Source organism: Polistes canadensis, unplaced genomic scaffold (genome assembly GCF_001313835.1).
Source record: "Polistes canadensis isolate GaletaPanama2010 unplaced genomic scaffold, ASM131383v1 scaffold_21, whole genome shotgun sequence".
In the NCBI taxonomy this organism is placed as follows: Eukaryota; Metazoa; Arthropoda; class Insecta; order Hymenoptera; family Vespidae; genus Polistes; species Polistes canadensis.
The window spans coordinates 273,929-298,158 of NW_014569568.1; the positions used below are offsets into that span (position 1 = coordinate 273,929).

The window sequence follows — 24,230 nt, forward strand, 5'->3', positions numbered from 1 at the left end:
ATTTGTTTTAACATTCATTTTCATCTAAAAGCATATCACATCGAAATTATATTATATTTAAAATATGTTAATAAGTATGCAATTTTTAAACCAGTACATACATAGTATGTGTTTAAACAATCTGAAATATAAAAAGAGTGCATTAGAATATTAGAATAATTGTTAATTAATCGATAGAAATATCTATTGCTGTTTAAAAGCTTGAAATATATGATGCATGTACCGTCCCCTTCGAAATTCACTGTTGAAATGAGATGTTGTCCTCTATCAAATTACTTTTATTCAATGTTGTTTATATGACTTTCCTAACGTTGCGCATGTGTATAAAATCAATAATCCACTTAATCAATAAAATTTAACATTATAACGTTCTTCTTTTGGTATTCTTTTAATTTTTATGTAATTWTTTTAATGCTCCTGCACAGAGATAACTTCTAGAGTAACATTTAGCTGTAACATAACAAAAGTGCATTAGTGCATTAAAATAATTGTTAATTAATTGATGCTAGTGTCAATGCAATTTTGATACAATTGTTTAAATAAAACTATACTATATATAACTAATTAAATAATTAATAATTAAAAGTTGAGGAGCTGGGTAAGCAAAAAGCGAGCAATTAATTGAAAACAAAAAACAATACAAAACTTCATTGCTTTGCTTAGAAATGGGAAAATTTGTTTTTGTATTTTCAATTATTAATAACTAATTAAATAATGAATTAATAAAAAGTGAGCAATTTATTGATTTTGATTGAGGAATTAGTGAGCAATTAAAAGCACTTATTCATTTTTTTCTGCTGTTGATCAATAATGTAATCATTTTAAATATTAATTTATTGCATTTTTATAAGAAGAAATTGAAAATAATATAAAAGAAAAGAAAAAATAATTATTATACAAATAGAAATAGATATAATTTACGATAGTTCTTTTTTTTTCCCCTATAAAATTTAAACAGAATCTACTTTACCGACGTTCTTTAGAGAGTCAATGCAACATGCGCGATCTCTTTTGACAATAAATCCTAACTACATAACTATAAATAGTTACCAGTGATTCAATTAGTGGTCAACAATCAAGATACTTTGTGCAAATTTATTTTATAAAACGTTCAATATAAATAAACGTAATTTGTGTATAAATAATAATTATGGCTGACGAGGATTTCGACGGAGACGAGTAAGAACAAATAATTCTTTTCTTCCTGATACTTTATTCTTTTATTTTTAAGAATAGAATGCATTCGTTGCATAACCTAAAAATTGTTTTAGAGTTGCAGATGATTTCGATGATGTTGATGATGACGATAATATAGAATTGGAAGCACAAGAGGAAGATGGTGAAAATATTGAATTATTAGCTGCAGGTGAAGCATCTGGAGGAGTTCAAAGATCTAAAAGAATAACCACAAGATATATGACAAAGTAAAATTTCATTTCTTTATTTACTTATTAATAGCCATGCTTGGCTTAAAAGCATAATAATTAATACAGATATTAACACATATTTATTACATAGATATAATTAACTCATCTATTAGATTTGATCTAAATTTTAAACCTTTTTCTAGTCTTTCTTTCGCTCTTTAAGGATTTTCACCTCTTTTTAACAGTGTTTCGTCGTCTCCAACTTTATAAAAATATATTTAACATTGTTAAATGCATTGTTTTATAGCTTTATCATTATTGTTACTATAATAATAATTCAATCTAAAACAAGAGGAACAATTCATAGTTTGAGAACAAAAATAATATTTTTTAATTAATTATATTTTCTTTCGCAGATATGAACGGGCACGGGTGTTAGGGACAAGAGCGTTACAGATAGCAATGTGCGCTCCTGTAATGGTTGAATTAGAAGGTGAAACTGATCCTTTACAAATCGCTATGAAAGAATTGAAACAGAGAAAAATTCCTATCGTCATTAGGCGATATTTACCGGATAACAGTTATGAGGATTGGGGCATTGATGAATTAATTATAATAGATCACTAGAGTATAAAATAGTTAAGCAATATTTTAATCTTAGATTGGATAGAAATAATAGGAGCTGTATCATTTTTCAATATTCCTACTCGTTAGATTAATAAGCTACTATAATCCTCCGATAACTTAGTCAATATTAATACATTCACTATTGTGAAGCGGAAAAGTGATTTCAATAGCTTAAAATTTATTGTTCACATCAATCATAATTGCAAATGTTCAATGCTGGGATCTCAATGAAAATCAGTAAGTTACAGACATGTGACACTGATAGTGAATATATTAACAAATTATTATGTAAATAATTGAAATTATAGAAATATAAATGATAAGTTGAACGAACTGTAATATAAAAAATAAATTTCTAATAAACAAGAATTTGTATTTAAAAAGATTCGAACAACTTATTAATGCAATAATAATTTGAAAAGAGATAAATTTGATAGATTCAAGTGCGCATGCGCGAACTCGAACGAAATCCCTTACACGAAATACTATAGGTTAGAATGTTTCGTAAGATTTGTACAAAGGGTAAAAAAAAGGAAGGAATTATCGATTGCTAAGACGTCATCTTACAAATTCGAGAAAATAATGTCAATCGTTTATGAATACAAAGTTAATTACGAACTTGTGCGTGAAAAATGTGAAACTATGAAAGAAAAGATAATCTTGAATCTTATCGGTTTCCAGTTCCGATAACGAGAACGATAAACATCTCCAAATGTTTCGGGTTATCGGAGAATTTAACATCGAAATTCCATTGTCACTGCGTCATATTCGTGTGAACGAAAATTTCAAGTCGAAGAGAATTTAAAATATGATAACCTCATTCTTTCGAGATTTAACATGACGTGGTAAGTAAAATCGCACAATTATGAATGTAATAATAATAATTAATAAAGTATTCAAACAATGTATTTAAAAATTTTACTATAATATTAGGAACCCGCTTAAAAAAAATCATTTGACATTAAGACCAAGTCCAGCGCAACCTCTACTTTCTCACGCTGAGGATAGAGAACTGGATGTTGCAGTACAGAGACTGATCTAGTATGATTATTTTCTCTTCTTATAAGTATTCTTAAAAGAAATTCTCATTTCATCGTATTTATATTATTATGAATTTTTACAACAGTGTTGAAGATACAATAAGAAAGTTAACAAAAGAAATGAAAAAGTATCTCCAAGCTGTAGTTAATTTGGATCGAGCTGATCAACGTTTGAGCATGAATTTAACTACTTGCGGTCTTACTCATATTAGCGATGAGTTTAGGAGAATCGTCGAAGAGTATCATTCGATTACTACACAGGTATGTAATGGTAACATGCAACGTGAATTCAATTGTCGAGTTATCGAAACAAGTTTCTTTTCTTTTCCTTTGACATTTGCAACAGGTCGGTAAAACCGTACAAGAAATGGCTGCATTGTGTCACAAAACTTTCATAGATCCCTTAAAAAAGTTGCGAGATGAATTCGCATTGATCGCTGCAGCGATAGCTAAGAGAGAGGAGTTGGTAACCGCTTGGAAATATTCTTACAATCGCGTTAAAAAGTTGCAAGAAAAGAAAGACAGAACAGCAAGTCATATTGCCAAATTGGAGAGAGAACGTAGAATGGAGGAAGCAGCTGCTAAGGAATTGAAAACATTACATGCTCAATTACTTATAGATTTACCAATGTTTCTTGACAAAAGACTGGAATATATCAAACCGAGCATACATGCTCTGATAATGATACAATTAGATTATTACGGTAACACAACAGGACTTTTTACGCAATTGATGCCTATACATAATCCTTCTGAATCTCCTAGCGGTGCGATACCAGAAGAAGAATATCAGCAATCGATTAATAGTCAAATTAATAGAATAAGAGGATTAACAATCGTGAAAGATCATTAATGTCAAGGATTTTTTTTTTTTCTTTTTTTAATACCAAAAGAAATAACTTTTTAATTATTCCATCGTGCAAAGATATATAAAAATGCTAGCAGTATAAAAGACTAGGATATAATAATCATACAAAATGTATTTTTAACAATTCCATTATCTTTATCCATAAAATTATTCTTAAGGCTTTGGGGAGGGATGATGATGATGCCTATAAGCATTTTTCGTAAACTATATTACAACCAAATAAATTTTTCTCTCGCTAAGGTTTACAACATACATAATAAGTTGTAMGGAATTGTATCTTAAAAAGTAAATCATTTAGTTAAATAATTGTACGAAAGTTAGCGCTAAAACGTTTTTGGCAGTATTTACATTGTGGAAATATATGGATATTTGTTTTTTTTTTTTATCGGCAGAAAATATTCCGATAAATATTTCACGAATGTATCATTCCGTGTCTTTGTTTCCATTGAGCACCTGCACGACGATTGTGATTAGCCCGTGTAGCTTTATGCGCATTTTTCTTATCTCTGTTAATAGTAACTTCTTTATCTTGCCCTTGGCCCTTAGGTTTACCTAGAATATATAAGTAGTGTAAACCTTAGTAATATATAATATTAATATCGTAATTTGATTTTAGAACAAATATTTTGATTAGCGTATAATAAAAAAAAATTAAATATTACAAAAAAATCTAAATGGATATTGTATTATGTATTATTAGATATAATATTAGATATAGAAAATATTTCTAATTCTTACCGACAACATCGTTTGAAGGTCTCTTGCCTCGTCCAGCCTGTCTTCGCTGTTCAGCCTTAGCACGCAACTCTGCTGGATTTTGTACAAAATTATCTTTATTGTTAACTCCGTTAGAATTATTCTCATTTTCACTGTCAGATTCATTCTCATCTTCTGATTCTGTTATATTTTTCTCTTTCGCTAACAGCACCTGTCGTCATTAAACCATTATTTAAAAATATGACAAATCTGTATCTTAAATACATGTAATATTCGAAATATAACAAAATTATTATACGAAACCAAATAATGTATCAACCAACCCGAGGAGTAGTAAAAGCTCTAGATTCTGCAATATCATCTTGCGTTGTACCCCTTACATCATGACTATCATACGTATCATCGTACTCATCGTCGTAATTATCAACAACCAAACTGTACTTTCTATATATATCAGAAACTTTTCTAATTTCTGATTTATCATTTAATAATTCATTCATATTCCTGTATTTATCTTTTCTATATATAAAAAAAAAATAGAAAATATGTAGTTCTAGGTGGTATATCAGAAATACGTAATTTTTATTTTATGCTATAATTACCTTTTGCCTTTATGAATTCTCGACATATCGATATCGTCTCTATTCATAATATCAAACTCATCATTATCAAATACGTTAAGTCTTTCCGAAATAATATCGTGATTTACTACTTCGGGTGCAGGTTCTTCCTATAAGACACATTATTGAAGTAAGTGTAGAAAATATTAGATTAATTTTCTTTTAAGTGTATTTATAAATACCTCAGTATCTGGTGGAATGTACGGTAAGAAAAAATCTAGTTCGCTCAAATGCGAAGGTAAAGTTTGTTCTAAAACAGCATTTATCACAGCTGCAGTATCGTAGTTGTAATGTTTCAAGCACATCTAAAATATTATCAATAATATTAATTTCATATTGTTTTTTTTTAACCATAGAATAAAATATACAACCTGAATAAAACCTTCTCCTAAGTCGTTTAAAATATCTTTCACTTCACTGATAAGAGAAGCTATTTCAATGGATGATCTTCGGACAGGTTTGAGTGTTACATTCTCAGCAAAAATATTCTTGGATGTCGATGGTTGATTAATTTCTACGTTACTAGGCCCTGCTATAGATTCCTAAAATTTCATTTACTTAGATGTGCCATAAAATTTTAAAAAACATTTACTTCTTCTTTGATCTACTTACTTTTTTATTATTAGAAGATAAGATAAATGAAATTTGAGAATCCCCTATAGCAGCGTAAACTGCTTGCAATATATAATTACGTTTTATGGTATCTCTAATAAATTGTTAAGTCCATATTATTAATAAATAAAATAAAATGATTAAGAATTAATACATTGATATTATATCAAGGATACAATTCAGGGCAAATTTTTGACAATTCTTCCAAGTCCAATCCTACTGGATAAAATTGATGATAATCTGTGATAAATTCTTTTTCCGATATGGCATTACTTAATAAGTTCAAATAATCATCAACTCGGTCTTTTATTTCATCTTCCGTTAATGTATCACTACATATAAACAAATGCATTAATACGTGAAATTATGAAATGAGAAGAGTCAATGATTAATGATAAAATCTTACAGTTTCTGATGTATATTCTCCACAGGCTCATGCACTAGGGTTCGATACAGATGTAATAATTCTATTCTAGTAACATCTAAACGATGCCTTAGCTCTATAAATTTAGTTAAATTTTCTTCGTTGTATGCTAATTCATTCAATTTTTTATACATTTTAGGTATTGTATTTTCATATATAGAAACTATCCTAATATGAAAAAAAATTAAAAGTAATCAAATTTGTTTAACAAATAGATCGTTAAATCAAGATATTAACTTACTCGTTTATGAAATTGTCATTACGATATTTTTTAATTGCCAGTGGATAATTTTTTAAAAATATAGTAATCGTAGAAGATATATCTAAGACATATAGTATCATATCCTCCAACGAGAACAAAGTAATTTTGGTAATTTCAATTGGTGGTTCGTTCAAAAGTGGTACAGCTTCATCCAATAAATAGCTAGGTCGTTCTTGAAATTTTCTTTCTACGTTACCAAGAGCCTAAATAAAAAGAAAATATTTGTATAAATATACTAACAAATACATTATAATATCATTAACATGTTCGCTACTAGTATTAGATATCCGCAACACATCAATTTCCATTAATATTTTAGCGTCAAATATTTGTGACAGTGATCAATGCGAAAACTAACTTCCATGCTGTGGTTGGAATCTTTTCTCTGCTGCACAGTAGCGAACATGTTACAAAACATAGAATGAAGATGATAGAAAGCATTTATTTACCTCAACGAGATAAGGGACAGACTTTTCAATGTCAACATTGTACAATGGTTGAATAGTGAACAAACTATTTAAAATTTTTGACACTGTTTTCTCATTTTCACGACCATACAATTGGCATAAATCATAAATAATAGGTACGGTAAATATAAAATGATCGTACAATACTTTTCCAAGGTATGGAACCATCATATATTCTGTAGGACTTTCCTTGTTGGTAACTAGACGAGCGAAAATCAAAAGTACATAATGACGAAGTGTTTCTAAAGTATTTTGCATTTCTGAATCATTAGGAAAACTTTCTAAAGCATAATACGGTGGAGCTTCTTGCAAGAAAGATACCAATGCATCTAGTATTGAAGAATTAAATACAACATTTGACCAGAACCTGAATAAACAATAATGAAATTTAACAATCGTAACAAAACGCATATTTGATTATTTTTATTCTAAATTAAATTAATTCATTAGAATATGATGAAAGAGATATGCATATGGGTACCTGTAAAATGGAATAGTGAGAACCCATTTTAAATCATCGATCATGTAACCCATAATTTCAATCCAATGTTCTTTAGCACCCAAAATTTCAGTCCCATTACTATCATAAATATTTGGAACTTCATAATGCAAAAAATATCGTTCTTCAACCCATTTTTCATCCTTAAACAGATTTCATTAACAATGATACTAAATAAATAACACAAGAAGTTAATATTATTATTAATCATAGAAACAATTGAAAGAAGCATTGAAGTATTTCAAAATTATCCAATATTATGAAATAATGATCTTACTAAAGCAGGAACTAAATCTGGAATACCACCAGTTTTAATTGTTAATATCAAGTCTTCCAAAGGAACACAATCAGGATTCTGTAAAAACAAAAATTTCAGTAAAACAAAAATAATTTCTATTATTATTTAAGTCAACAATATTGACATTCTAACCTCGTGGAATAGAAAGTAATCATATTAATGCGTTTAAACATTAGATTGAAGAAAATATAATACCTGAAAAGGCTCCATGCCGTTTTGCAATACATTTTCCGTCATAAATATAGTTATTGATTACAAACTACAATAGTGTAAAACAAACTCAACCGACGTCACCCACTATCAGTCTCACTAAATTATTCTTCTCTTCTCTATACTTCTTTCAACTATATTCAATTTCTGTTATTCACTTCAATCTCCACCAATCAGAAAACAATATCTCGAAGATTAACCAATCAGAAATATTTTATAAGAATTCATTTCTCGTATTTTTAAAACAAATGATTTAATTTCAATTATTTTCTCTTAAGATTAAAAACAGGTAAGGTTTCCTTAAGATTTTCAATTGTATTAATAAATAATCAATTGTTTAATTTGATATTATATTGCTTATTATATCCTATCTATAGATATAAATCTTTTTATATTTTTGATTTTATATATTTGATTGATATATTTACATAAAAGTAATTTTATCTAAATGTTAACATGTAAATAAAAATATAAAAAATCATAGCAATTGATGAACTTTAAAAGTTATCTTTCATTTTAAATAAAATCACAAAAACATTTCTTTTTATTCAACAATTATTTTCAAATATATAAATCAAAAGTATCTTTACAAATTACATTGAAAAAAAAGAAAAGAAAAATATGAAAGATAAATACAAGATGATTTTTAAAACTATATAGGGATAATTATAATAATTATTTCGTTGTATAATGTTCGTTATTAAAATAAGAGTTGAAAGAATGTCAGAAGATTTGAATGCAAGTTTTTTTTTCTTTGTATGCGCACTATCTGTCAAGCAATTAAAAGTAGAAACACACACATATACACCCGCCGCAACATATACACATATGTATTGAAGAGAAGTGTAAGGGGGCGTTCATCCAGTGTTCATATAATCGCCTAATCTTTTAAGATTTAGTATTGTATTTATACTATTGGTCGTTGGATATTGTCATATGTAATTTTGTATATTTTGATTATGGAGAGCAAATTACTTAATTCTCCAGCTGACAAGCCACCTCCTTATTCTCCTGCAACTGCGCCAACGGGTATGTTCATACGTACAAACAAATTAGGTTATTTACGATTCGAAATGCAATTAATATTTTCACATAATTGTTCAACATTTTTTTTTCCTAAAATTTCATTCAGAGGTTATTTTTAGATATTATTTAATGGTTAATCTATTTTATTAAGAAATATTTGATTTTATTCCTTATATGTGCACAAAATTTAGCACATTAGATAAATCTTTGTGGGATATAAAAAGTAATATAATAGGTGTTGTAATCAATAAGATAATAACATTCCTTTATCATGATGATGTCATAAAACTAAGTCGTAGATAGTTTATTATCTTCTTTTATTTTTAATTTAATATAAACTATAATAAATAAGAATAATAAAAATTAAGTAAATGTATATTTGTAGAAAACTTTTCATGGCAACCACCTCCTGGATATTATCCGAGTACGCTAGCCACTCCTTATCAAGGTAGCAATGTACCATCCTATGGAGCTACTCAAACCATTCAACCTAGTACGACAATCGTAGTACCAGAAGTAATTCTCGTTGGAGGTTGTCCAGCATGTAGAGTAAGTTTTTTCAAACTCGATAAGTATTAAAACTTATTTTCCAATGTTCTATGAAATAATGGGAATTCTTGTCATCGGCAGGTATAATTGAAATTATTATTTTTTTGTTACCAAAATTTAGGTAGGTGTTATGGAAGACGATTATACATGCTTGGGTCTGTTATGCGCTATTTTATTCTTTCCGCTTGGAATAATTTGTTGTCTTTTATTGAAGACACGTCGTTGTTCTAATTGCGGTGCATACTTTGGTTAACATTATTGATGCTCTCAAAATCTATGTTATTGTTTCAATATTGTTGAAAAGATAAAGTTTATTATAATTTGTAAGAAATATCTAAGATAAGGTCTATCGCTGTGAATATTTGCGACTTCTAAAGATTCCTGCTGTTAATATTTTTAAGGGAAAGAAAAGGAAATAACAACAGTTTTTTTTTGAAAGAATGAGATATGATAACATTATATGCGCTTTTGCATTCCAAGAAACAATTTTATATAATACAATGAGAGCTGTGCTAATATTAAATAATCTAATAGAAAAATCCTATTTTTAGCTACGTAAAAAAGAAAACTGAAAGTATACATTTTATATGAATTAGGATTATCATCTGTTCGTACGCAAACTTGTTGTTTTTAGTAGATCAGGTAAATCATATAATTTGGTGTTAAGGCCTTGAATCTCCAAAATTTTTGTTTGCTGAGTGATAGACATTCGTTCTTATATATATATAGAATTTAATCTTATGCAAGTATTCCATGCTATTTTATTGTTACGCATATAAATATGTAGTTTTATTAAGTGCTCTTTTGAAAAAAACAAATCTGTATTAATAATAATAATAAAATTTATTAAATAATATTAATATAGATATATATAGTAAAATATAAGAGTCGATAACTTGGAACGTAGTAAATAAAATTGTTATATTTTCTAACAGACTTGTGATAAAATAAAGAAAGTATAGTGGTTGATCAATCAACGAACATAATCCATTCCAAGACGATATTCGCTGTATGAATTGTTTGTTAAAAGTAATACAAATTCTACAAATCTTACATACAGTGTATCTTTTCATGTTTATTGTTCGAACATAAGAATCTTTAGCAAAAGTGTACACTGTCTGAACTTTTAACCGATCACCCACTGTAGAAGAGTTTAACTGATATAATTTTAAAATGTATTACGCGTGAACGTAAAAGATAATTGATTTAATAGATTATTTTATTATAGATAAATCTTATTTTTTTGCATTTTCTTTTTTAAAAATGTATTTTTGATAAAAATAGAATTTTAGAGCCAGGTATTTGTTGCTTATTAACTCATTTACATCCAAGCGTGAATATATCCACGAACTGCGACTGTCTGTTATCACTAAACGTGGATTATTTCGCATAAGAAACATTAGTTTTTCTATCTGTGAGAATTTGATCGGTGATATGGGTCAGTCGACAGTTGAACGTCGCTAATGTTTGGACAAGAAAACTAAAGTAGACACATAATGCAAATGGGTTAATAGATGGAGTAAAAGGTGGTATAGAAAAAAAAATGAAAAAAACTAAATAGTATTTAAAAATTACTCTCGTGCGTCATTCGAACGAGTGTTAAGGCCTTTCCTTATCGTAAATCTTGTATTTACCAATCGTTGATATATGGGGAAATTCCCTTGAGTATCGAAAAGGAGGATGAGCAGATAAAACATTTAAGGGATTTCCAATAATAATTGTTCGTATATAGGAATTTAATGAGCTTGAAAAAAGGAAACTAGATTAATAAATAATAAACAATACGAAAATATTATACGTTTTATATAATAAATTTTATACAAGGAAAAGAATTTAAAAAAATAAGATTAAATAAAATCAAAGGCAAAAATATAATACGTCTAATGTGCAATTGGTTTTTTTTATTTTGTTTTTGTTACGTATTTCATTAAAATAACGTTTTATATTATTCAACGGAATTCGATCGTTATCGATCGCATACTTTTACTATTGTACATTATTGAATCGTAATAAACAAGGTCATAAGTTAAAACATTGAGCAAAACCTTTCCCGGTTGACTAGTTTTCGAAAGTCTCTCATACGTCCTCTTTAAGGGATTACGTGGGTTTACACCGGGAAAAAATAGCATATTTTCAACAATTTTTTTTTTCTATATAAAAAATGGAATTCTTATTCAAACTTTTTATAGCATTTAAGATACATATTTAAAGAACATTTTCGGAAATTTTGGTTGAAAAATATTTTAAACTCAGTCATTGCGACGTCGTTTCCGGTGACCCCATCGAAAAAAAGTGTTTTCGCGTTGACAGCAGAACTCATAAACGGTGGGGGTTTTTCAGTGGAAAAAATAGGGTCTTTTAATGAATACCTAACACTAGAAATTGGACGAAGGATACAAAAAAAAAATTGAAATTTGGATTTTTGGCAACGTTTTTGGCAAGAACATTCAAATTTCGCTACAATTTGCACCACATTTTGGTTTCTTAAAATTCGATTTGATGAAAAAAAAAAAATCCTTCATCCAAGTCCTTGTCAATAGTATCTTGAAGACGTGTAGCAAATTTCATTAAGATCGGTTAAATAGTTTTCGAGAAATTTTGACAACCGATTTTAGAAAAAGCGTTTTGAGGAAAACGCGTTTTAAATTTTGAGTGATGATAAAAGAACCATTTAAGAGTGGAACTTCTCAAGGCTCTATCTTTTAAACTATTACTCCTATTGACTTCAAAATTTAATACAATATTCTAGATAAGTTGTAGAATTTAAAAAGATAAAAAAAATTGATTTTTTTGAAAGTCCCAAACCCATGTAACCCCTTAAGATATACATTGAACAATGACATCTCGTTATTGGTACTGGGTAAGTCATCGAATTTGAATTTGGTGAGTTTTAAATTTGAATTATAAAAAAATACGAAATAAATTTATCTCGAAGAAGAAAAATAATCAAATAAAGTAATCAAAAGGAAAGGAAAGAAAGCACAAAAATCGTTTTTATTAGATCAATCTTTGCAAACGAACATATTTGATTACAATTAAATTGTAACGAACGGCTTTCCTTCTACCGTTCTCTTATAAACTATGCTACTTTTTATTTTTTGTTATTTTCTTTCTACACCTTTCCTTTTATACTTTTCGCGCATGCGACCAAGATTGCATTTACCGGTGTCAGTTACACACGCATAACTAGTTTGCCAGCTTGTTAGTTAAAGAAGCGTAAAAACCCCGAATGAGGAGATCAAAGTTTAATAAACATTCGCACGATTCATTGCATAGAAAATTAATCATATAAATAAAAACAAAAGAAAACAAAATTAACGCGAAAAAAATCAAGATCAAAAGGAAGTATTACGATCGTTATTGTGTACGGTGAGAATAAAGTGTTTTAATTAATATTATTGTTTTGATTACAAATTAACGCGTTTCTTCCATGTGTAATAGATGTGTAATAATTGATCATTTATTTTGTCTTCCATTTAAAAAATAAAACAAAAAAGAAATGAAGGTTCGAATACTTTGCGTAAGTAGTTTCAAAGGATGTTTACTTATATATATATAAAAATTAAGTAATAAACTTTTTTATTGGAATAATTAATATAAATTTTTTCCCCGTTAATTTTGAAATTGTAAGAAAATGGGGAAGTGGTAAAATGATTATTCCGAGAAACCATCCACAAGGAAGAAATCAAGCTAAAGCTACGGAACGCGGTAGTTCTCTTTTTAAAATGGAGAGGGGGGGAGGTGCAACGTTTTTTGTCCTTGGTCTTTAAGGCTTTAATATATATAAAGGCAGCAGACCCGTGAGGACTCTTATTCCAGAAGATTAGAACGAGGAAAACCTTGTTGTTTTATATACTTAAAGAAACGTATTTACGAAGTTTTTATTATAAATAAAAAATACATTGATCTATATGAAAACAACAAAGTTTAGATTTTCATAAAAAAAAAAAGAAAACCGTGTGATTCAGTTAATTTTAAGAATATTTTTTTTAATGGTTTTAAAATGTCGTCGAAGGAAGTACACAGTGAAACAAACAATTCAAACGAATCGAAAATTGTCATTGGCGAACGTTTATCCAATGATTTATCAAACGATAATGAAGAAATTATTAATCGAGTTAAGGGATGTTACGGAAGTTTACCCAATCGTATCGTTCACGAACAATTTTTAAGGAATTTCATCGACGTCGTCTTGGATAAAGCTGTTTTCGAGGTAAATATTTATTATTATTTCTTTTCAAATTATTTTTTTTCTTATTATTGTTTTATTTAATTATATTACATATATAGATCTCATAAAATTATTTGAGAATAAAATTTCTAGAAATCCGATTTCGTGGATCTAAAAATATTCGATAAAATAGTCCCCAAATATACCTGAGATTTGTACAAAAGTTTAATTTTTTTTATAGTTTCAACAAAATAATATCTGAAAGTATTTATACTCTTTATATTATTTAAATATATATAAAAAAAAGAGTATGCACAATTGGGCACGCTTTAATATTCAAATAAATTGTGAAAATTCAAATGTGAAGATAACTTTTGTAAAAATTTATTTCGAATTTAATTCTTAAATAATCCTATCTGATTATATATATCGTTGCATAGTATATCTTTTGTCTTCGAATTTCCGGAAGTGACGCATTTTACGTGTTAGGAAGAAAACTATCATGTTGACTGAGGTCATATGAAATTATAAAAATCATTGTAATTCGTAATCAACAGAGTGAAACAAATAAAAACATAGACGATTAAACCGAAGTAACAATTTTATGCACAGTGAACAATTTTCTCTCCTTTTATTATTATTATTTTTTTTTTCTTGTAATCATTATTACCGTCTCGTTGACAAAAAAAAAAAAGTACTTATACGTACCAATTATATTATACTCATCATGACCTACATTAATTGGTAACACAAATGTTTAATACACGAGTTATGAATGAGAATTTACGTTGTAAAATTCCGAGAGATACACATTAATTACATTTTTTTGTGTAGATCGATAATTAAACTTGTACAAATTTGAATTCACATACATTTATATATGTACACACATACGCATATATGTTTTTATTACATATCGTGGAATGCATGACTCACAAAATCTGTAATTCCGTAATATACAAAGTATATAAGTATGTATATGGTGTGTATGTATGTATATATATATATATATATTTGCTTTCTACAATCGTAGAACAAGGACAAGCTAATGTACATTAGAAAATCGATTGATGAAATTGATTTCATCACATATAAAATATAAATGACATGAATACATCTATACACATACAATTGAAGCTTGACATTTGTAATTACATTTATAATGAATGAATGAACGAATATCTACACTTTAATATTGGAAGTTTTTCTGTGCATACTTTTAATGCAAGAAATAGAAATTAGATATAACAAAGAATGATGGAAATATTGGATAAACGAATTTACACGAACGATTATTTTTTTCAGGGTACATTGAGGAATGAGAAAGTCGTCGAATGGGTTGAACCAAAGACTCTGTCTTCTCTGGTAGATTTGTCCTTGCCAATGAACGGAGTATCGCACGAAGAATTACTATCGTTAACACGAAATATTATAAAGTATAGCGTGAAAACAGGTCATCCGCATTTCGTCAATCAACTTTTTTCCAGCGTGGATCCTTATGGTTTAGCAGGTCAATGGTTGACCGATGCTTTAAATCCTTCGGTTTACACTTACGAGGTATCCCCGGTATTTTCTTTGATGGAGAACGAGGTGTTGAAAGAAATGAGGAAAATAATTGGTTGGGAAAATGGTCGAGGCGATGGGATATTTTGTCCCGGTGGTTCTATGGCCAATGGTTATGCCATCAATTTGGCGCGTCATTATAAATTCCCGGAATACAAGGAAACTGGTTCGACGCAGGTTTCTAGGCTGGTGGTATTAACGTCCGAGGATGCTCATTATTCTGTTAAAAAATTAGCAGCTTTTCTTGGTATCGGGGCCAGTAACGTTTACTGCGTTAAAGTTGACGAACGTGGTAAAATGTGCTTAAAGGATTTGGAATTACGAATAAACGAAGTACTGGATCAAAAAGCTGTACCCTTGATGGTATCTGCAACAGCTGGAACCACGGTTTTGGGTGCATTCGATCCACTTAAAGAAATAGCTGCTATTTGTAAAAAATACGACATGTGGTTCCACGTAGACGCAGCTTGGGGTGGGGGTGCATTGATGTCGAAAAAGTATCGTTTCTTGCTCGATGGTATAGAACTGGCAGATTCGATTACTTGGAATCCTCACAAATTGCTCGCAGCACCTCAACAATGTTCGACCCTTTTGGTACACCACGAAGGTTTATTGGAATCGGCACATGCCTCCAAAGCGAGCTACTTGTTTCAACCTGACAAGTTTTACGATACTTCTTACGATTCAGGTGACAAACACGTTCAATGCGGCAGAAGAGCTGACGTATTGAAATTTTGGTTAATGTGGAAGGCCAAAGGTACAAACGGTTTTGAAAAACACATTGATCGCGTATTCGAATTGTCACGATGTTTTACGGATTACATTCGCCAACGAGAGGGATGGAAGCTCATATTCGAGCCCGAATGTACCAACGTTTGTTTTTGGTATACGCCACCATCGAAACGTCATTTAAAAGGCGAACAATTGTCCAATCTTTTGCATAAAATTGCTCCGGTCATCAAGGAGCGTATGGTCCGCAAAGGGTCAATGCTAATCACGTATCAATCCTTACGCAATCTTCCTAATTTCTTCAGGCTTGTATTACAAAATTCTGGACTGACTAGAGCAGACATGAGATTTTTTGTCGATGAAATAGAAAGGTTATCCTCTGATCTCTGAAATCATTTCTTCAAATTATTTCTCAAAGTATAAAATTCCATTTTTTTTTTTATTTTTTTTTATCTACGTTTCGTGTAAATAATATTTTCTTAGATCCACGTATCTCGTAGTATAGATAAATACGTATATGCATATAATATCTAAAAAATAATATATATATATATATATATATTTATGTGTTTGAGAATATAAGTTGTAAAATATTGAATATGAACTTTTAGATATAGTACATTTATTGATAAATAGTAAATATTAATATAGTGTATAACCGAGACGATGACTGATACTCGTTGTTTTTGTTCTTTTTTTTTTCAATGTAATTGCACTTTTACTCTTCTATTTACAAGTACTCATTAACAATGTAACAAGCACAAACGAACAGTTTTAACGTGATGTTAGTGTCGGGTCCGAGTAAAATATGATTTCACGCGTATACGTGTATGTTTGTGCAGGATAAAATGCATCGAACAATTTAGTTTTTTTGTTTTTAACTATACTCTTTGAGGAACTTTAAATGAAATTCTTTTAGACTAGTCAACATCGTTTTCATCTTTTCTTTTTGCGGTAAAATGGTTGTTCTGAAGTGATATGTTCCAGGTAATTGGCCAAAACCTGAACCGGCTATAACACAAATTCCAGTTTCTTCTAATAGTTTAAAAGCGTAGAAGAGATCCGGAGCTTGGCCTTTAGCTTTGGCTGCTTCTACGGCTTTTGGTGGGATCTCAAATCGTGGAAACACGTACATCGCACCCATAGATGGATTAGTCTGTAAATAAAAAAGATGATTATTAATTTTTTGGATAATCTCGCGTATAAAACAACAATTTCAAAAGATATTAGAAAGAAACAATTGCAATAATACCTTATAACCTGGAATACTGTTCAACATATCTACAGCTAATTTCGATCTTTCCGCTAAAGACAACAGAGTATTACGTTTTTCTTCTTCAAACTTTGCATAAGATGGTTCGTTGGGTTTGGGTACATTCGCTACTACATCCAACACAACTTGGCCTAAAACGGTCGGGCATAACATGGCTGAAATTGACTTTTGTAATAATTTCATTACTGTTGGATCAATGTTTACGAGTTCCGCGTAACCACCACGTATGCCGCATTCTCCCATGTATCCTAGTAGAAATAAGATGTATTTTAGAATTTTTACACGTATTACAAATAACATGAGTGATAAATTTATTGATTTTTTTTTTATGATACCTTTTGATATAGACATAAAAGAGGCCAATTCCATTTGATCGTAAGGCGGTCCTAATTCAACAGCAACTTTTTTGAACGAATGGAAACAACAGTCCTTGTCATATATATTGTCTTGATAAACCTCATCCGCGAATATGAAAAGTTTATGTTTGTGAGCGAATCGAAGAATGTCTTCTATGTTAGACCGATTTAAAACTTGACCAGTTGGATTTCCAGGATTGATTACAACTAGCACACGAGGATTACTCCATTTTTTCGCTTCGTTTAACGCCCTTTCTAATTCGGTAATATTCAATGCCCATTTATTATCTTCGTCCAGATAATAACCAATTTCGCCAAGACCAAATTCGGATATAGTTGCACTGTACAATGGATATTGTGGAATCGGTATCATAACTCCTGTTGGTTTGTTATCAATCTTTTGAGCAAATAATTTCAGGACGGACTAGAATTATAAGAAATACAATGATCAAAAATGATTGTAAGAAATATTAAAAAAAAAATAAAAAAGGGAATATAATATATTGTATAATTAATTGCATACTTTGATGGCATCCGATGCACCATTGCCGAGAAAAATATTTTGATGATTGCTCGGTATACCGTCTCGTTCTTCAATATATTGCGCTATATGTTTACGAACAATTTCCATTCCCACAGACTCGGTGTAACAACCGACGCTTCCTTTACACGCTTGAAGAAGCGCTCTAGCACGAGATTTAGCATCTTCCGGATAACTGGGATCGTCTAAGAGAGACGGAAGCGTGGTCAAACTTAATACTTGACGTAAAAATGTTATAGGCTTTTGTCCCATGGCATGGGCATCTCCAATATTTGCTTTCAAGACTTCTTTGAATGGTTTTTTAGCACCCTGGTACCAACAAATAAAATGCAATGTAAAAATTAGTTCAATTATTTAACAGAGAAAATAATGTGTCAGAGTATTTATAATAGCATGACTAATATATTTACATATATATATGTAGTATATATTTCCATGACTATACAGGATGTATCTAATTAAATAGATTACCTGTTACATAAGGTATAGCTTACATTATGGTTTGATATGGAATTATTTTTAATTTTAATATACAATGTAATATATGGGAATTTCACACGTGTAATTCAGAAGTGACCAAAAACAATTTAAAACAAAAGTTCATATAAACGCGAGATAGCTTATCTTCATAAAAAAAAGGTTCATAATATTAATCCTCAATTTGTATTTCGAAATAATGTTCCGTGTATAGTAGATATTTTGTATTTTCGTTGATGGTCAAACATTCTATTAATTACATTTAGTCATTTCAATTTTGATAAAATTCGATTTCAAAACTCAGTTATCTCAGAAGAAATACATTATTATCTTTTATTTCCTGTGTGATGGAAATTACTTAATTAGATTTTGATTTCTGGATTTGTTTTAAAACTATTATTGTATTTGACATCACATTGCCAGTATTGAAAAACTTTAGAAACATATGAGTTACTTTTGTGATTTTTGTATATATATACATATTTGAGAAATTAATTTTGTGATGTATTTTATATTATAATTATATATATTATTGTATAATAAGAGAATATTGCTAATATGTTATACGATACAACTACGCATTTATTTGGAACCTAAAAGCAAGAAGAAATAGTAATATTAAACGCGTTAAGAATTGACGTAAAATTAGCTAAACGTCATCACGCGACCGCTCGTGAGTGTGCATCATCATCGTACAATCCTTTATATTTACGAATGCTGTGTGCATAATTTCTCCTTCAATATCGCAAAAGTATCTAACTATTTATAGTTCTATATCCCGCGTCAAACTAATCCATACACGTAAGAATTACGTGTACAATCGAATCGATTGAATATTTTCTTTTATTTCCATTACATATACGAATTAAATTCGAACAAAATCAACATTGCATTCGATAAGTATTAAAGAGGAAAGACTTCGTAAAAGTGTCAAGAGAAAATGTGACAGGTGGTTGAGTACACGCATGCATCCACGCAAATGCGTACACCGATGATGAGAAGAAAAAAAAAATGGCGGTAACCGTTTTATGCGTCATCAATCATTGTGGACGGTAAGATAATCCGAATTAACAAAAGGTTCTCGTTTGAAAATTGGCGCCTTTGGTTCAAATTAGAAACTCGTTCAAATTGTTACCGCCTTTTTGCAAATGCACCCTTCAATTGTTTAATTTCACGATTTTCAATACTTTTCTATCTTTCTATCTCTCTTTCTGATTCGCGTTGATTTCATTGACTATCGTTCCTTTTTATGTCGACTATAATATTTACTCGCGTATAAAAATGAAATTTTTAAAAAGAAAAATCAATTACAACACAATAAAAAGGAACTAGAAAAAAAAATATATATATATATAAACAAAAGGAACGGAGGAATTCTTACCTTTTGCAATTCTTTTTCCAATTCGTTGGCACGTATCAATAAAGGACCGCGCACGGCGTATTCCATTTTTTTGATATTCTCATAAATGTTATCCTCGTTAAGGACCTTCATGTTGTTAGAAGCAGTGCGTGCCATTGTGCGACTCATGACCGTCGTATCAACAGCCACCGGCAGAACTATCGGTCCTATACTCGACAGACGCGAACGATTAGCTCTCCTTCCAACAGCAGCTCCTACCCCTGCACCTATTAGACCCCCACGTTCCCATGCTCTGGGCCAGCCCGCTGCAGCCATAACAACTCCTTTTTTTGACATCTCTTTCAAGTATCTTTTTCACCTATAACTAGGAATATATGTATTCTAATATGTGTGTGTGTGCGTGTAACGCGAGTGTTCCAACGTTTCTCTCTCTCTCTCTTTCTCTGTTCGTCTCTCTTTTTCTCTCTTATTGTTGCTCTATGTGTTTCTTCTTTATCTCTCTTACGTTGACGTATATTAAGCACTTAACGTGCGTGTGTTATATAGCTTATGGTCGTAACACACAACAAAGTGTTAACCAAACACGATGATCACCACCAACACATATTCAATATAGAACCGTGCAATTCCGTGTTACTTCGGCTGAACTTCGTTTTAATTCGGCTCGCCTCGTTCCTTTCCGTTCAACGCTCGGTTCCTCTCGTTCCGCACCCACTACCCACTTTTCTTTATTATTTTTTTATTGTTACCTAAGAACAGGACGCTTCATTTATCGATACTTTATCTCTCTTTCTCTAACAGATTTACTTTAAAAACAATTCAACTTCTTTTCGTAATCTTAAGTAACATTCATTTATATTATGTCATTGGTGAGATACTTCTGGTACTTTGTTTCCTTTTTTTTTATTGTTACACCCTATAGAAAAAATCAATTTGTTCAATCATTTTTTTTTTCTTTTTTTTTTTTTATTTAAAAATATTTTTATTTCATGTTTCGAAATGTATGAATGCGCGCGTGATTGGATGGAAATTATTTGTCTGATAAATTTTAATCTTTACTTGAGATAAGAAAGATTACGAGATAAAAAAGTTGTTTTTTGAAATTTTATTTGGACTTACAAGCCAACCATATGACCATTCATCCACACATTTCATATGATCGTTAAAAATCTTTATAATAGATTTTACATCGAATTCTTCTTATTTGTTACTAAGGCGAACTTTGTTTCGTTAAATTTCTATTCTTACTTGTTTGTTTAGCAAACAAATGAAATTTAGCACGTCGTTATAACGTAAAGTCGATATCTGAATACAAGCTTATGAGTTACCGCGAATATCTATTTATCAATTAAATATTTAAGATAAGATATGCATTAATAATAAAATTAACTCGTTGTTATATTATCGATAACTAAATCTCGGTTATCTTGAATTTTCCATCTAACATAAGATAAAAAAAAGTATGAAAGATAGAAATAAATAAAATCACATTGGTGCATTGATTTAATGCACCGGTTCGATAACACATATTACCTATAGATAGATAATCGTATCAGATTTTACTTCTATGTATAATATTTGATATTTAAAAATTCAAGATCAACCAGTTAAATATCCGATAACTTGTAAACAAGTGTTATTTGGATCGTCTCAGCGAATATTAATTTTATAATAAATATTTAAATGATAGATATATAAAATTACACTCTTGAATTTCGATAGTTAAATTTTGTTGTATGAATAAAAATCGACTCACTCTTTCACGGTGGAAGAAGATAAAAATAATTTGAGAAGAAATATCCTTTCGCGTATGTAATCGTTGCGTTAAAGTAGAGTCGACCTAATATATGTAAAAATTATCAGAAATATAATAAAAAAGAAAAATTTGGAATCTCGAAAAAATCTTTTCCCCTAGCGGGCATATATCGAACTAAATTTTACTTTCACTATCGAGAACACGATTAACTGCATTACCGAGTGAATTTTTATTACCGACGTTTATTGGCTAATAATTATCTCACGTTATTGTTTTGAAATTCTATTGACACACTGTTTAATATGTATATCTTAAGGAATTTCAAACTCGTCTAATGTCTCTATTAACCGATCAATTAATTACTTCGGTCGCGTAAAATATGTTGAATAATAATAATAATAATAATAATAATAATAAAATAATAAGTGTTGTAATTTTTGTGAACGTTTCAATTCATTTACGATGATGACATCGTACAATCGGAATGTCACTAAATATTATATGAAGAATGAGACAATTTTCTAAATGTTTTAACTTGCCTCTTTCGTTGATGATGTACCAAACGGCACTGGTCCAAATTTTCTTCATTTAACGGACACTGCAGAACGGAGTATGCGCATAAAGGATCTTCAACTTTGATATAAATCAAATTACAAATAGTTTTCTTATGAGAATGTGTCGGTAATGATCTTAAGGTCGTACTCTTTAGACTGTGAACTATACATTTTTTTTGTTCTTTTTTTTAATAAAAATACAAAAATATCTTAATTAGATAAATAACTATTTTTACTAGACCATAGTGCATTGTATCTTTCATTTCTTTTTTGTTCTAATCTCTCTTCAAGCAAACATGTTGCTAAAGTAAGCATTAATTAAAAGATAAGAATGTATAACACAAATTTTATTTAATTAGATATAAGACTGTAAAATAAGAAAAAGAATATTTACCTGTTTAAATAAGTATTTTCAATTGTCCTTGGCGAATACGGCCGATTATTCTGACATATTGTTGGTTGTTGAGTGCAAAACAAGTTTTCGTGTAACAAGTGTTGACAAATAATCATATTGCTTAAACATATTTTTAGAACACATCTTATATAAGTTTCATTGGTAATATTTAACGTTACAGACAAAATCAACAGCTTATCGTAAAAACATTCATTGGAAGAAAGCAAAAAATAATAAAATAGGTAAATCACCAAATCAATTTTTGTTCTTTTATTAATACTATTATTATCAATATTATTATTATTATTATTATTAATATTATTATTATTATTAGTAAAAGTATCAATCGAACTGTGCCCAAGTTATCGAAATTCTTTTTATTCTTTTCTTTTTAGTTTTTATTTTTCAAAAAAAATGTTACGATATTTTTTTATAAATAAATTATCAAAATTGCCCAAAGAAAAACGTAATTAATAATTTTCAATAATCAAAATATATGAACATAACTTCCAGGGTTGTTTCAGTACACATGTTTCCAAATTATAGCGCAAAAAAATTTTTGTATTATATAAATTATTAAATAATTTTCATATATAGAAACTATTCAAAGTGATTACGTTCAATATTTTTTATCAAGATGTAGTAAACTAAAAATTTGATACTCCCACAAATAAAAATTCAACGAATTTAGATGAAGCAAACGTGATGGGTAAATTTATTCCTAAAGTTATGCCAGAATATTTTGAGACACCCTGTTATGGTCTAATATATATATATAAAAAAGAGCAAAAGGTTTGTTCTAGACTACAATTATCATCTATTCTATCCAAATGTTTTCAGGTATAGGGAAAACTTAATCGTCAACCTTATAGTTTATTATTCTTGGACGGTATCTGTTTGATATTTGCACAATATATTAACAATTATTATTTTGTCAACTTGATAAAAAAATACACAAAATACTGATATATTATATAATAATAATAGTATTATATAGGACACACTGGAACCCTGCCCAGGTCAAAGTCGATTGCAACAAAATATATATATATATATATATGTATATATATATATATATATATATATATTTATTTATTTATAGAATTTTTAACATATAATTATTATCATTAACGGGTCAGCCAGTGTTTATTTGTTTTCTTCCATTCAGTTTACGCAGGACATACATATGTACACACAATCTATTATAATATATTCTGAAAATATCAAGGATCTCATTCTTCTAATTAGAAAGATAATAAAAAAAAAATCAATTTCAATTATTTATTTATTTTTCAACGTAATATTATAATATAAGAAACATACAAAGTAAAAGTTATTTTTCCTTCTTTCTTTTCTTTTTTTTTTTCTTTTCTTTTTCAACAATATGCAATCATTTCTTTTTAAATTTATACAAGAATTGTAATCACAGATAATGCAGAAGAAACATTCTACACTGACCTACCCATTATA

General features: G+C 29.2%; 6 protein-coding genes across 7 annotated transcripts; 4 read left to right on the forward strand and 2 right to left on the reverse strand.

Annotated features, from left to right (window-relative positions):
• Positions 1-1,033: 1,033 nt before the first annotated feature.
• LOC106793995 (DNA-directed RNA polymerases I, II, and III subunit RPABC2) lies at positions 1,034-2,348 on the forward strand. The gene is made up of 3 exons (XM_014761346.1): positions 1,034-1,179; positions 1,272-1,424; positions 1,784-2,348. The coding sequence occupies exons 1-3, from the start codon at positions 1,151-1,153 to the stop codon at positions 1,992-1,994; spliced, it is 393 nt and encodes a 130-aa protein (XP_014616832.1). The 5' UTR covers positions 1,034-1,150; the 3' UTR covers positions 1,995-2,348.
• Positions 2,349-2,454: 106 nt separating this feature from the next.
• Positions 2,455-4,917, forward strand: LOC106793994. Its single transcript, XM_014761345.1, has 4 exons — positions 2,455-2,839; positions 2,928-3,035; positions 3,121-3,295; positions 3,381-4,917. Exons 1-4 carry the CDS (start codon positions 2,832-2,834, stop codon positions 3,885-3,887), a joined length of 798 nt encoding a protein of 265 aa, XP_014616831.1. The 5' UTR covers positions 2,455-2,831; the 3' UTR covers positions 3,888-4,917.
• Positions 4,015-8,186, reverse strand: LOC106793993 (activating signal cointegrator 1 complex subunit 2). The gene is made up of 14 exons (XM_014761344.1): positions 7,997-8,186; positions 7,781-7,858; positions 7,486-7,646; positions 6,987-7,371; positions 6,517-6,740; positions 6,258-6,443; positions 6,028-6,183; positions 5,852-5,945; positions 5,611-5,781; positions 5,422-5,544; positions 5,222-5,349; positions 4,943-5,138; positions 4,641-4,830; positions 4,015-4,454 (listed from the first exon to the last, which is right to left on the reverse strand). Exons 1-14 carry the CDS (start codon positions 8,036-8,038, stop codon positions 4,315-4,317), a joined length of 2,274 nt encoding a protein of 757 aa, XP_014616830.1. The 5' UTR covers positions 8,039-8,186; the 3' UTR covers positions 4,015-4,314.
• Positions 8,187-8,812: 626 nt separating this feature from the next.
• LOC106793983 (brain protein I3) lies at positions 8,813-11,415 on the forward strand. Its single transcript, XM_014761330.1, has 3 exons — positions 8,813-9,040; positions 9,423-9,586; positions 9,708-11,415. The coding sequence occupies exons 1-3, from the start codon at positions 8,971-8,973 to the stop codon at positions 9,837-9,839; spliced, it is 366 nt and encodes a 121-aa protein (XP_014616816.1). The 5' UTR covers positions 8,813-8,970; the 3' UTR covers positions 9,840-11,415.
• A 1,768-nt stretch (positions 11,416-13,183) lies between these two features.
• On the forward strand, positions 13,184-16,575 carry LOC106793982 (cysteine sulfinic acid decarboxylase). The gene is made up of 2 exons (XM_014761329.1): positions 13,184-13,799; positions 15,063-16,575. The coding sequence occupies exons 1-2, from the start codon at positions 13,590-13,592 to the stop codon at positions 16,437-16,439; spliced, it is 1,587 nt and encodes a 528-aa protein (XP_014616815.1). The 5' UTR covers positions 13,184-13,589; the 3' UTR covers positions 16,440-16,575.
• A 76-nt stretch (positions 16,576-16,651) lies between these two features.
• LOC106793981 (alanine aminotransferase 2) lies at positions 16,652-20,972 on the reverse strand. Of its 2 annotated transcripts, none has more exons than XM_014761327.1 (5): positions 20,078-20,972; positions 18,202-18,528; positions 17,658-18,102; positions 17,302-17,570; positions 16,652-17,205 (listed from the first exon to the last, which is right to left on the reverse strand). In XM_014761327.1, the coding sequence occupies exons 1-5, from the start codon at positions 20,390-20,392 to the stop codon at positions 16,927-16,929; spliced, it is 1,635 nt and encodes a 544-aa protein (XP_014616813.1). In that variant the 5' UTR covers positions 20,393-20,972; the 3' UTR covers positions 16,652-16,926. The 2 variants fall into 2 exon arrangements, with proteins under 2 accessions (XP_014616813.1, XP_014616814.1); XM_014761328.1 differs by lacking the exon at positions 20,078-20,972 and adding an exon at positions 18,630-18,671.
• Between the last annotated feature and the right edge of the window lie 3,258 nt (positions 20,973-24,230).

What these genes read in the sequence shown, in the direction of transcription:
- LOC106793995 (XM_014761346.1), top strand. Translation starts at nt 1,151, where the DNA reads ATGGCTGACGAGGATTTCGACGGAGACGA. An exon ending in GAGGATTTCGACGGAGACGA is followed by an intron (nt 1,180 to 1,271) that starts GTAAGAACAAAT and finishes AAATTGTTTTAG; the next exon opens with AGTTGCAGATGATTTCGATG. An exon ending in ACCACAAGATATATGACAAA is followed by an intron (nt 1,425 to 1,783) that starts GTAAAATTTCAT and finishes TTTCTTTCGCAG; the next exon opens with ATATGAACGGGCACGGGTGT.
- LOC106793994 (XM_014761345.1), top strand. An exon ending in GCAGTACAGAGACTGATCTA is followed by an intron (nt 3,036 to 3,120) that starts GTATGATTATTT and finishes TTTTTACAACAG; the next exon opens with TGTTGAAGATACAATAAGAA. An exon ending in ATCATTCGATTACTACACAG is followed by an intron (nt 3,296 to 3,380) that starts GTATGTAATGGT and finishes CATTTGCAACAG; the next exon opens with GTCGGTAAAACCGTACAAGA.
- LOC106793993 (XM_014761344.1), bottom strand. Translation starts at nt 8,038, where the DNA reads ATGACGGAAAATGTATTGCAAAACGGCATGGAGCCTTTTCAG. An exon ending in CTGTCCCTTATCTCGTTGAG is followed by an intron (nt 6,741 to 6,986) that starts GTAAATAAATGC and finishes CTTTTTATTTAG; the next exon opens with GCTCTTGGTAACGTAGAAAG. An exon ending in GAGAATATACATCAGAAACT is followed by an intron (nt 6,184 to 6,257) that starts GTAAGATTTTAT and finishes GTTTATATGTAG; the next exon opens with TGATACATTAACGGAAGATG.
- LOC106793983 (XM_014761330.1), top strand. Translation starts at nt 8,971, where the DNA reads ATGGAGAGCAAATTACTTAATTCTCCAGCTGACAAGCCACCTCCTTAT. An exon ending in TCCTGCAACTGCGCCAACGG is followed by an intron (nt 9,041 to 9,422) that starts GTATGTTCATAC and finishes GTATATTTGTAG; the next exon opens with AAAACTTTTCATGGCAACCA. An exon ending in GAGGTTGTCCAGCATGTAGA is followed by an intron (nt 9,587 to 9,707) that starts GTAAGTTTTTTC and finishes ACCAAAATTTAG; the next exon opens with GTAGGTGTTATGGAAGACGA.
- LOC106793982 (XM_014761329.1), top strand. Translation starts at nt 13,590, where the DNA reads ATGTCGTCGAAGGAAGTACACAGTGAAACAAACAATTCAAACGAATCG. An exon ending in TGGATAAAGCTGTTTTCGAG is followed by an intron (nt 13,800 to 15,062) that starts GTAAATATTTAT and finishes TATTTTTTTCAG; the next exon opens with GGTACATTGAGGAATGAGAA.
- LOC106793981 (XM_014761327.1), bottom strand. Translation starts at nt 20,392, where the DNA reads ATGTCAAAAAAAGGAGTTGTTATGGCTGCAGCGGGCTGGCCCAGAGCA. An exon ending in GTGCATCGGATGCCATCAAA is followed by an intron (nt 18,103 to 18,201) that starts GTATGCAATTAA and finishes TTATAATTCTAG; the next exon opens with TCCGTCCTGAAATTATTTGC. An exon ending in TTTTATGTCTATATCAAAAG is followed by an intron (nt 17,571 to 17,657) that starts GTATCATAAAAA and finishes TATTTCTACTAG; the next exon opens with GATACATGGGAGAATGCGGC.